At 35.0% G+C, this 12,557-nt stretch overlaps 1 protein-coding gene across 6 annotated transcripts in view; it reads right to left on the bottom strand.

Annotated features, from left to right (window-relative positions):
• Window positions 1-12,557, bottom strand: part of LOC138075327 (sodium channel protein type 3 subunit alpha) — an 83,410-nt gene that overhangs the window by 44,847 nt on the left and 26,006 nt on the right. For 2 of the 6 annotated variants that reach the window (XM_068967011.1, XM_068967010.1), the window contains exons 10-13: window positions 9,708-9,994; window positions 4,401-4,745; window positions 3,240-3,372; window positions 1,674-1,912 (exon numbers count right to left, since the gene is read on the bottom strand). In XM_068967011.1, the coding sequence (XP_068823112.1) occupies window positions 1,674-1,912; window positions 3,240-3,372; window positions 4,401-4,745; window positions 9,708-9,994 (1,004 nt within the window). Of the gene's footprint in view, window positions 1-1,673; window positions 1,913-3,239; window positions 3,373-4,400; window positions 4,746-9,707; window positions 9,999-12,557 lie in introns of all 6 variants that reach the window. The other 4 variants (XM_068967013.1, XM_068967012.1, XM_068967015.1 and 1 more) reach the window with 2 other exon arrangements.

The following is a 12,557-nucleotide window of genomic DNA, read 5'->3' as shown; positions in this document are numbered from 1 at the left end:
CAAATATAGACAATAGATACTTTGGCAAGATTAAAGCAGACTGAGTGTAGAGTACTAGAAATACAATTTTAATGGTAGCTATAGAGGTAAAAAAAATTGATACCTAGAAAAAAGGAAACAATGGGTCTTGATATAAAATTGTATATAAGAAATAAAGGTTTCTATTTTGAAGCTGGCAGCCTCTTTGAAACTGAAAGACTACTACTAGAGGTAATACAAAACTAACTTGAAATTTTTAGGGCTTTCAATAAACTGTGAGAAAGATCATCTTTCAGATGTTTAAAGTTATCCTGGGGCAATAATCTATAACTGCTGGAAATACAGAAATAGAACACAACTTATAAGAGTAGATAATACCTAGAGCTGTTGCATACATACAAATACATAGCCCTAGTAGGCAAAAAAAGAGAAGTCCAGAAAAGGAAGCAGAGATATAGAGTGATTGGAAAGATGAAGGAGCCAATCAGACAAAAAAAAAAATCAATATCTCAGGTGTCAAAGATGAAGAAACTCTCAAGAATCTGGTGGGTGTTATACTGAGTCAAATAATGCAGTGAAGTTGAGGTCACTTATTGAAGTAGACACTTAGACAGTTGTTTGCCCACTGTTCCCTTTCTTCTTTCTGTTGGGAATTAATCCTCCACCTGTGCAATTCCTCAGAACTGCGATTTTCACATGAATCTACCTCCGTCAATGTTGGTTAAACCAGAGATGAGCATCTGATCCAAGCTATGCTAATCAGAGTCCTATCACAAGAGTCTTTAAACTGGAACTGAAAAAGAGATTCAGTGTTTTTCCATTGCAGAGGCTACAAGATTTAGAACCAACAAGGTATGGGTGATCATATTTCCTGACCTACAGACAAAAGATTCAATGAATGGTTGGGCTACATCCAATCCCTTGGTTAAAGCATTTCCTGAAGCCCAGTTGCAAAATTATCCTCATATGGTTTGGTAATTCATCTTTTTCTTTCCAATTCATGAGACAGTCTTTTTATTTTCTTCTTAAGCTATTGAATTCTGTTTCTATCTTGCGCCAAAAAGAAAGGTCTTGATTAATAAACTATGTAAATTCTTTTTTTACTTGTTCATCCATTTCAGTTTCTTCATGTGGAAGGAGGAAATGTATATGTCAGCATACACATATACATATGTCTACCCAAGTAACATGTACCAGAGTGTGGCTAAATTACAAATGCATTTTTATCAACTGTTTCTTCTCTTGTGTGAATTCTACTGAAGCATTTTATTAGGCAGTTCAATTTGAAACAACTATGCCCTCGTTTGCACAGAAATCAGTCTTTATGTATTCCCTTCAAAGAACTATTTCTTCGTAAGCTGTGTGTGTTAAAACTACATGCTTATGGAGCCAGAATTAGACCTCACGATTTCTGCTTTTTTCTCAGCAAGATTGACAGTAAAGATTTTAACAAGTTTACAAAGGGTAAAACACCGTGATCAATCAGCACAGATGTTGGTCTCAACAGTCAATATTCATACCAGTTGAATTCTAGACCTTATCCCTGAGAACTCCTTCAATATTCCTTTAGATATTTCTTCCTATGAGAAAAGAGGGTATAGTTCGGGGGTTCTGCATAACACAAATGGATTTCTTCTATGGTCTATCTGCCCTATTTCTGACAAAGTAAATAAGTAAACTTCATATGAACTCACCAGGTTTCCTACAGTCAACACACTACTGAATTGACCAGTCATGGGGTAGTGCTCCATGGCCATGAAGAGGGTGTTTAGGACAATGCAAATAGTGATGGCAAGATCAACAAATGGATCCATAACAATTAAATTCACAAGATGCTTCACTTTTAACCATGCATCACAGCAGTCCCAGATCAAGAACATATTGGCAAATCTATACCAGCATGGTGGACATTTCTGCCTAGATTCTTCAAGTTCTGGGGGAACAATAAAGAATGAGATAATAAACAACGATATAAACAAATTACTGTTGTTGTAGATTATACATTATTTGATAAAATTGATACTTTTACTTAGGGACGGAAGTTCATTTTAGTTTATTGAGAAGACAATTCCATTAAATTTTTTCACAAAATGTTTATCAAAAATGTCTTTAAGCTGAAAAAATACTTCAAATTTAATATTTTCCCTCAAGTTAAATAACTTAATTACTTATTAATTAGGTAATGGGTTATTAAATTGCTATATTTTCTTTAACAAGACAGAATTGTAAAGTAAGTTTTAGAGAACTATTAAATGTATCAATTACTGTTTCTTTTGAAAGAGCTTTTTCAGAATACTTTCTAAAACTGTGATTCTTATTAATATGTGTGACCCTTTCTTCTCTCTGTCTCCACATTAGCATTGATCTTGTACACATCGAGATATAGTATGTTTTCTTTTTAATACAGATTCAGCCCCAAATCTACTTCTGTTATTCATATTTACTCATTTTTGTTTCGGAATTCTAGCCTATTAAAAAGGTACCAGTAATTTAATGGGTGAAATAGATATGAAATATATGTCCATTTGCATATCCAATATACAAATAGATTAAGATACAAAATATAATTGAAGTTTTCTAAAGAATTTATGTTAGATATGAATTCTGATTGGGATTTATAAAATGACAGTGATGTAATATTCCTCCAAACTTGAAGAAATGGGGACTTATTTAATGAATGAACAAGGAAGTAATAGTTGTTGTCCATTCCTGTGTGTCAAAATCAATAAATATTTGTGTCAGCTCTTCATTAAAGGAATGTAATGGTTTCTGTGTATGTGGAAGACGGAGGAAAGATCTTTTCTTAGGGTTCCTATGGAAATGGAACACAGGTTTTGATTTCTCCAACTCAACCCATATCCCTCCTCAACCCATCACCACTTCTATGCCTGGAGAACAGATTGAAGTTTTAGAGATATTTCTTTGTGCTTCTGCATACCAAAACTTAAAGAGAAGTTTTTTCTCTAATTGCTAAACGATAATATAACATAAGGATAAATCCTTGCTGATGAGCTATCAAGTGGTGAAATAATCACTTGGCAGGTGAGAATCGGAATCAAAAAGAAATACAGGCAATGTGTAATCAATGTAATCAATGTGATAATAGTGTATTCCAAATAATATCTACTTAGGTCTCTTATACAGTTCTGATCTTGGGTAACTGACTTTCATAATTCCATGGGAATAAGTAATAGTTCTCCAATATTAATAGTTCTGTATATAATCATAGAAAGCTGACTATCCCATGGCTGCCTTCTTACCCTCCATCGTGTTAGTCAAGATGCTGGCTATGCTCATGGCTCTTTGCCTTCCGGAGGAATCTTCTAGCATCTCCATTGAAATCTGGTAAGAACTTAGCCTTCTCTTTCTGACTTCCGTTTCAGTGGTGGTACCCTGCAAACCAAATACTGATGGCTCAAACCACCCTTTTCAGTGAGTAATACAACATAACATTAGCATTTCTTTGGAAAGTCATGCTACGTGCAGTTTTCCCAAGTAACAATTTTCAAGTAATAATAAAATACTAATTTATTATTAAGTTATAAATAGTTAAAAAAATCACAGCTGATACCCTATAGGATTAAAACAAGAATTTACCAGTTGGATGCAATTGTATAAGGCAATTATGTTGCAGAGATATTTTAATTTACCTGTTGGAATTTCCAGATAAATTTTTCATAAACCATATATTATTTTGTTTAATTCAAATGAAAAGTATTTTAGCTTTTTCAATAATTGAAAATCAGATTAATCTTCCCCCAAAACAAATAATAGTATTATGTAATATTAATATTATGGCTGAATTATTTTCTTTGAGGCTATATTGAAAATATTGACATATATGGGCTGATTTTTTTCTATGCACAAACACAGGTGTACAATGAAATGTGTGTGCTTTCCTGAGATTTTTAAAATTATTTCCATGTGCCATCCTATAAGAAATCAAAACATTTTAGAGTCATTTAATAGACATCAGAACATTTAGAGTCACTGTAAAATATTGGCAGTTGTACCGAAACTGCCTGTTATCAGTATGTTGGTCATTAAATTATTTAATTTTAAGTATATGAAATTTCCAGAATATGAATAGATTATTATACAATTCTGGGTGAACAGACATCTGTAATAGGTTGTCATAGTGCCCATTATTTTGTGTTGAATTTGCAGATAGGAGTTTTCACCCCAAACTGTAAAAACCAGGCTCTTTTAACCTAAAGCATTTGAAAGTTAATGGTTCCATACACTTCAATCGGTTCTCAAGATTCTATTGTTTTTTTTTTCATTCAGTAAAATCATATGTTATTTTTAAGGACTTTCATTTTGGGGAAGTAGGATAGTATAACAGGCTAAACCGCCCAGGCCTTGATTATTTCAAATTGGTGTATAATGTCAGTAGTAGCTAATTTATTATCTATTATCACCTCTGGCCGATGTCCAGTAGGTGAGGTTAGAGCTGATGGTCCACCCACCAAGGAAACCACACCATTGCAATCCACAGTGCTGTGCATCTTCCCATTGGCTGGAAGCCCTGGCACCATCCTGGATGACATACTGGCCTGACTAACGTTACTGTTGCGTCGCTCTCCGTGTCTGTGCGGCACAAACAGTGAGTCTCTCCTGCTCTCGCTGTCTTCAAATGTACTGTGTTCATCATCAGCAAAGTCATTTTCAGAACCGATATCCTTTGCCCGACCTCTGAAGCTGAAAATACTTGTTTTGCTATTGCGTCGTGGGGAAAACAGGGAACCACGGATACTTAACAGAGACTGAGGAGAGAGCAAGGAAGGAAAGAATGGGGACAGGGGACACAACTATTTAATGAAAGTCTTAATATTGCAGAATCTATTTGCTTTTGGGTAAGAATAGTCTTGCTCTTAAACACGGTTTATCAAATTTATAGAGAACACATATGTTTTGATATTGTTATTAAAGACCACAATACAAATTTAAGTAATTTTTCTGACTAGGAGTTCTAATATGCAGGTTACTAAATGCATGACCACTTCATTTAATCTTCACTGTAGTCTTATGAGGTGGATTTTGTTATCGTAATGTTCTAGGTGGGGAAACTGATGCCGGAGAGGACAAATGATTCTTTTTGATAGGTGGCTTTCACTCCTAAATGCTATAATCTGAAAGGGCACACAGCTTGGAAAATAAGTTACAGTTCAAGTGAGACTGTTGGCTTGAATTTAAAATATTTGGACCAAGTATGTTTCTTCTGGATGATTTAAAAACAAAGGCATTATCTCTCCATTCTCTTTTTTTGAGTTTTAAAAGGAAGTTACTGTTATTTTCTAGACCTTCTTGTATTTTGCACATGGGCATAAAAGCCACAAAACTTATCTATGATGCTGTCTTCTAAATTTGCTAAGTTTTCCAAATGGCTACTAATGATTCACCTTCTTTGAGAGAATATATGCCATAGCAAACACAACAGAGAGAATTCCTAGATTGCTGTATAAATTACTATTCTTGCTTAAAAATTTAACACTAGTTTTAAAAATACTTATACATGTCTTCACCGATAAGGCTGATGTAGAGGACAGCTTATCCTTCTTATATCAATTTAATGTTATTAAAAGGAACTGGATGATTAAAAACTTTAAAACTTACATATATTTAGGAATAAATCAAGTAGACAGTTTCTGATATTAGATAATGAGAATTTAGCATGAAGTCCCTTCTTTCATTTTTTGAATGGCTTTTAAATCAGTAGCACCAAATAATTCTTTGTTTGTTTTAGCCTTGATGATAGTTTTCAAAAACATCTCTAGTCTCCTGCAGAATCTTTGTTTACCCTCTTCCTCATTGACAATGGCATTTCCCATATTCTATCCCCGCCCCTGCCCCAGCGACCTCTCATGATCTGTTCTAAGTCTCTGTATAGCTGAGTAACATATGTAGATACATACACATACATATGCATACATATCCACATGCAGCTGGAAATATACCTAGACCTTTCCTTTCTTCCATGAAGTTTCAATATAAAACCAAAAATAGTAATTTTAGCAGAAAAAACCATAAGGAAGGCAAACTCCCTCAAGTTTAGTTTTGGTCCCTCTGCCTAATTAGGTCATGCTGATTTTATTATGTCCCATTTTTAGCTTTATTTTATGGCTTTTCCCTGACTGCAAAGCACTAGAATAATCTTGTTTTTGCCCTCTGTCTCAGTGATATTCTGGAAAGATACTATTCATTGAGAAATGTGCTCTTCCTTTGGATTTGGTTAGAAATAGTCACGGGAATTAATGACTGCTCAGCTTATCCAGGCTGAGACTGTGTCTACCTGACACTCATTCATGTAGCAGGTTTGTCCACCCAATGTCAGGCAGTAGCTAGACTGATTTTCCAGTCATCAAAGTGATCGAGAAATTAGACATTGTGAAGACATTCATTCAGCCCTCAGTAATAAGGAATGATGATGTTTTTAATCGCCTCATACTCAATTTAAATTATCAGTATAATATTTTTATGTCCACACTCATGTTTTGAAACCTTGGTGTGTATCTTTAGGTCCCAGCTTTTTGGAATTGGGATTCAGTAAGCAGGGGTAGGACACTGTGGTGGTGGTGGTGATGTCGATGTCTGATTCTTGTGATCCCATGGACCGTAGCCTGCCAGGCTCCTCTGTCCATGGGATTCTCCAGGCAAGAATGCTGGAATGGGTTGCCATTTCCTTGTCCAGGGGATCTTCCCAACCCAGAATTCGAACCTGGATCTCTTACATTGCAGACAGATTTCTCTACCAACTGAGCTATGAGGGAAGCCCCAGGACACTGGGATCTGAGAATTCAAACAAACATTCTAGGTGATTCTAGGTGGACCTCACCCTGACTCAGAGGAATGCCAGCTTTGAAAAGAAAGTGAAAGTGCTAGTCACTCAGTTGTTTCCGACTCTTTGTGACCCCGTGGACTGTAGCCCACCAGGCTTCTCTGGCCATGGGATTCTCCAGGCAAGAATACTGGAGTGGGTTGCCATTTCCTTCTCCAGGGGATCTTCCCAGTCCAGGGATTGAACCTGGGTCTTCTGCATTGCAGGCAGATTCTTTACCATTGAGCCCCCATGGAAACCCTAATACCAGCTTTGTCTTATACTAATTCCTAAGATGGTTCAATTTAATCATCTTCATATACCTGTATTAGAATATTGTCTCTGGAAACTTAAAGTCTGTCTACACATACTGGTCGGGAGTGTGTGGTATGTGTGTATATCTAAAATGTATGTGATACAATGCCTTTAATTTGCACATTTTTATGTTGACATGTTTTCAGAGGCGTTTCGAATCCTTGGGTTTATTTGAAATTTCTGTTCACTCTTTGGAAAGTATAATAATGGGTGTGAGCACAACTTTCAAGACAGCAGAGACTGAAAAAAGGAGATAGCAAAAATAGTATTCAGAGAAAATAAGCCAAAAATAACACACTGGAAGATACAGCAGAGTGCAGGGAATACCCACAGCTGTGGCAGCCCTTCTCTAGGGAAAACAAGCTTTCATGCATTAAGGACCAAAAGCCCAACTTGCTTTGCCTCAGGCACGCCAAAATATAAATTCTGGGTATCTTTTTTTGTTTGTTTTGTTCTTAGAAGGTAAATCTGAATTCTTTTTCTTAATTTTCAGTAGCAAAAGGTAAAATTGAAGCATTTAGGTGTAAGGACACAATCTTGCATGCAAGGACTGAACTTGAAGTGAATTGGGAAGTCAGAATGGAAGACACAGAGAATTTGAAGATGTTCTAATAGAAGCATGGCATTTCAAGTTAAATGTGTGTGGCTTATCCATGTTTTCAGTAAGTCAACAACTACACTTGGTTCTAGCTATGAAGCTTCTGTTTTAAAATAAATTGCTTCCCTGTGTTCAGACAACATAGATAAAATCTTGGCGGGAGGATTCACTTTCCATTGTTTACCTTTAAGTACTTTTTCATGTTGTACTATGAACATGTACTCTGTATTTAAGAATAAAATAATATAATAAATGTAAACTAACACCTAAAATTTATGTTAGTAGAGGACAGGGTACTCATAATTTATGGCTAGTTGGCCTTAATGATTTTAAAGATATATTTGTTTTGCACATTATGCCCTGTCCACCTGTTTGTTGGTGTAAACAAACTCTCTTTCCTTTTAGAGAGCTTGTTTACACAACCAGAAACTGTAAAATGCTTCTGGTATATTTTTGTTTGTGATTGCGTTAATGTTTTCTGCATGTTTTTGCTGGGGTATGTAACTATCAATGCTAATAGGCTATTTCTTTTACTTTGCAACATCTGTTGTCTATTTTATCTATTTATCTACCAGTCTACCTGCCTATCATCCTCCCATCTTTCTCTCTTCCCATCTCCCTATCTGTCTCACTATCTCCAAATACGAAATGAACTACATATAACGTATGTATATACCAGTTCTGTTTCTAGTATTTTAACTCTTGCCTTTCAGCTAACTTCCTATCGCTGTTGCTCCTCTTGTTTCACTCAACAGGGGCTTCTCAGCTGCTTCTTGAACATTCTGGGCATATTACCACATCAGGGCCTTCCACTTGCTCTTCAGTGAGCCGAAAATGCACTTCGATAGATAGCCTGTTCTCTTGCCTTCTCAAAATCTTTGCTGCAAGGTCTGCTTTACAGTCAAGGCTTCCCAAACCATCCTATTTAATTTTTTTTAACCACCAGCTAGTGCTCTTAATTTTCTTTTCTTGCCTTTCCCCTCCAATTGTACTTTTCACTTTCTGACATAGTCTATGACTTACTTATCTTGTTTATTGTCTGCCTCCTCCTTCTGTATAAAAATCCATGAAGTCAGTGAATTACACTGTTTTGTTCATTGAGTTAATTTTTTTTCTAGAACTATTTCTTTCCTCTTGTGAACCATAGTAGGTGAGCAATAAATATTTGTTGGTTGGCTGACCCAGGTTAAAATAATTAGAAGAGTTAATAATTCATAGCACATGAAATTCTAATGGAACCAAATAGGCTTCAAAGCCATAACTGTACTTATCACAGATTTCATAACTATTTACCCTTCATTATGCAACTGATAATACTTATAGACAGAGTTGATTCTATTTACCCTATTTGACTTGAAACTATGCTGAAGAATTGGGTACTTGGCATTAAATCAGAGCAAAAATAGACTGTCTTTTATTTAATTCTCTTCGAGAGAATTTGGGTCATAATTTCATCCTAATGTATCATGGAATGACACCATATCAGCATAATAGAAGATCACAACAGTACAGTTCTCACATCAAAAGACAGAAACAAAACCCAGAGACAATTCTTTGCAAAATTCATACATATCTTGCAGTAATGTATCTAATACATTAGATATTAGTAATATCTAATACTCAGATATTTAAGGCAGAAAATCATGTGCAAAAAAGGTCGGTTCATTTGAGGTCTCAAAATGGAAAATGTAGACAAGAGATTACAAAACTGCCTCACTGAAGGAAAAAGTTTGATAGGTAGGTTTCACTCCTCCTACCTCCCAACAAAGCAGATTGAGAAAATGGCCTCAAAATACTATAGTGCTTAAAACTGATTACTGTAAAGTAAAAGTTATTAATGATTTAATAAAAGTCTCTTTTAAAGACAACTTATGATATACATTTAAATAATCATATTAAATGTTAGTTCCCTGTCCCTCATTTACACCAGATACTACAAAAATATACGAAGATACAGAAATGACAAAACAAACTGGAATCCTTAGTAGAAAGCTGTACCTGATGAGGGGAGTAGAATTTCTTGTCGCTAGTTAGTCGATTTCCATCCATGGAGAAAAGGAAACTTCTTCTTTTGACACTGTCCTCAGATTCAGACTTGGGAAACCTGTTTCCCTCTCCTTTGTTGTTTCCTTCAAGATTCTCCCTCTGTCTTCTTTTTTTTCTTCGGTTCCTCCACTCCTTGGCACTTTTGGAGCTTAATTTTGATGCTTCTGACGAACTTTCCAAGAGCTCTCCTAACCCACCTATTCCACTGAAATCTCTTGAAGCAGCTGATGCTGCTGCAACTGCCTGTGTAAATAAAACCAGGCACTATTTAGAACATGCAACTTTGGAAAACAGTTGACTGTGGTACATATGTTGCCATTTAATACAATGAACTATGTTTGAAAATGTATGTTTTTCTGGTCATTTTTATGTTTTACTACAAGAGAGTTTACTTAATAATGATACATTTTTGCATAGTATAAAGTGATATGTTAGCATATGAATTAGAAAAGTCTGGTTTGGCACATCTTCTGAAGTCTTTTTTAAAAAACTGTTGAGATTAGCTTCATTTCAGGGAACAACTGTTCTCTTAAAAATATCTTCTACACTTTAAAAGCAAATGTTCTCTTAGTGGTGGTGTCTGGTCTGATTACTATTCCAATTCCATCCATAGGTTTGTTCCTCCCACTTGTGATTGTGAACAACTGAGTGGTATTTTTTTCTTCTAAATCTAGGACAAAAGACTTTTCTTTTTTGGTGAACTCGAAGCATTTAAAGTATCTACTTTTTACCTCTAGGGGGAAGTAGTAGGAATGTATTGGCTAATTTATCCTCTTCTTTCATTTGAATCACATTCAGTACTAATATTCGCATTTCTGGGTTCCTGCGTACTCATCTGCTCAGTCGTGTCCAGCTCTTTGCGACCCCATGGACTGTAGCCTGCCAGGCTTCTCTGTGCATGGGATTTTTCAGGCAAGAATACTGGAGTGGGTTGCCATTTCCTCCTCCAGGGGATCTTCCTGACCAAAAGGTTGAACCCGCGTCTCCTTCATTGGCAGGCAGATTCTTTTCCACTGAGTTACCTGGCAAGCCCTCCCATTCCTGAGGTCATATTAATCCCAGAGTCTAACACGATTAATTTATTGCATAGCACTTTTAGCTTAAAATTTTAAATGTTTATTTATTATTATTATTACAAATAATAATGAAAGATTAACATATCAGTCAATAAATATCTGTAATAATCATTCAAAGGATTATGACTACTTCAAATATTTTCTTTCCGTATTTCAACATTGAGTATACTTAAGCATTTTAGTATATGTACTGCTGAAGCAAGCACTTCTTAAGCATTTTAAATTTCTGTACCTACTAAAGAAACACAGCAGCTTTGAGGTGAAACATGGCATGCCAAATCTTTTGTATTTTTATTTACATGAATGGTATTTTTGAATGGGAAATGATCGAAACATTAACTGGAGAGGATATGAAATTCAAAGCTGAGTTCTCATTAAGTATGTTCCTGTTTATAAACATAATCATCAAAATGGAAATAATTAAAATATTAGATTACTGGTTCAACTCTTTACATATGTCATTACTGAATACAAACAACTCTAATACAGCTGCTCTTTGTTCTATCTTCTCCTCTTCGCCACTAGACATATTCTTGTCTATTCCTATAGATAGGAATTCTGTCATTTGTGTATGTGTGTATGTGTGTTTATGTCTGTCTGTCTGTGTGCACACTGCATATTATGTCACTTGACATAAAAAAGATTCAGTAAATGTGTGGTGAATAAGGGTAAAAAACAGGCATTATACTGTCAGTTGTCTCAGATACTGAATGGGGATATGGGAAGAATAAGACAGACTTGACTTTTCAAGATCTCATAAAAGCTAGGTTTTAGAATAGTCTGCATAACAGAAATATATTTTAGAAAAGAACATAAAACTCATATTGAATGCTTTGACAACATTTTTCCTTTGTTTTCTCCTTCTGGAGAAGCACACCCTTCTAAGGAGTTCTATTTCTGAACCTTATCTCAACTAAAAATTTTTAAAAGATATAAAACTAAAGGTACTATGATACACATTCCATGGGATTAACATGACCCCACAGATGGGAATCATAGTACTAAATATATGTGTTGGGCCAAGAAACATGTACAATGTTTATATTGATTGCTACACTCATTATAGAAACCCAGATCTAAAACTTGATAAAAGACAATCCTAACATTTAAATGAAACATTAATTCAGAATTTATATATTTATAAAATGCATATAATCAGATATCCAGATTTTTTTTAATTGAATTTTTCTCTTTTTATTGGCTGAGCCATGTGGTATGCAGCATCTTAGTTTTTAGTTCCCTGACCAGGGATCAGTCAAACTCGTGCCCTCTGCAGTGGAATCTTTGCGTCTTAAATATTCAACCACCATGGAAGTCCCAATTAAATTCTTGATCATGGATATCACTTTTAATGTCAGTAATGAAAGATGATAAATATTAAGGGCACTTTATAAATATGAATAAATTTAATATAAAAGTATAAAATAAAGTGGATAAATGAAGGACTAATTTGAGCAAGTTAAATATAGTTGCATAGTGCATGATACATAGGAGATACATAATTTACAGCACTCCTTGAGAGAATGAAAGTATACATATTTCTTTTTATCCAAATAAAGTCCTTAATTTTCCTTTTCACTTTGTATAGAGAAAAGCATACAATGCATAGTGCCAAATCATTTATTCACTTGTTTGTTGTCAGGAAAAAAGGAAGTGGAAGTGGTGGTAATAGTCTCTTGACATAATTCTGAAACTCAGGTCCATTTAAATCACTTCCAGAATTTGT

The sequence above is a fragment of the Capricornis sumatraensis genome, chromosome 3, assembly GCF_032405125.1.
Source record: "Capricornis sumatraensis isolate serow.1 chromosome 3, serow.2, whole genome shotgun sequence".
NCBI lineage: Eukaryota > Metazoa > Chordata > Mammalia > Artiodactyla > Bovidae > Capricornis > Capricornis sumatraensis.
Note: the sequence above shows the minus strand (reverse complement) of the source record. Positions and strands in the feature narration are given on the sequence as shown.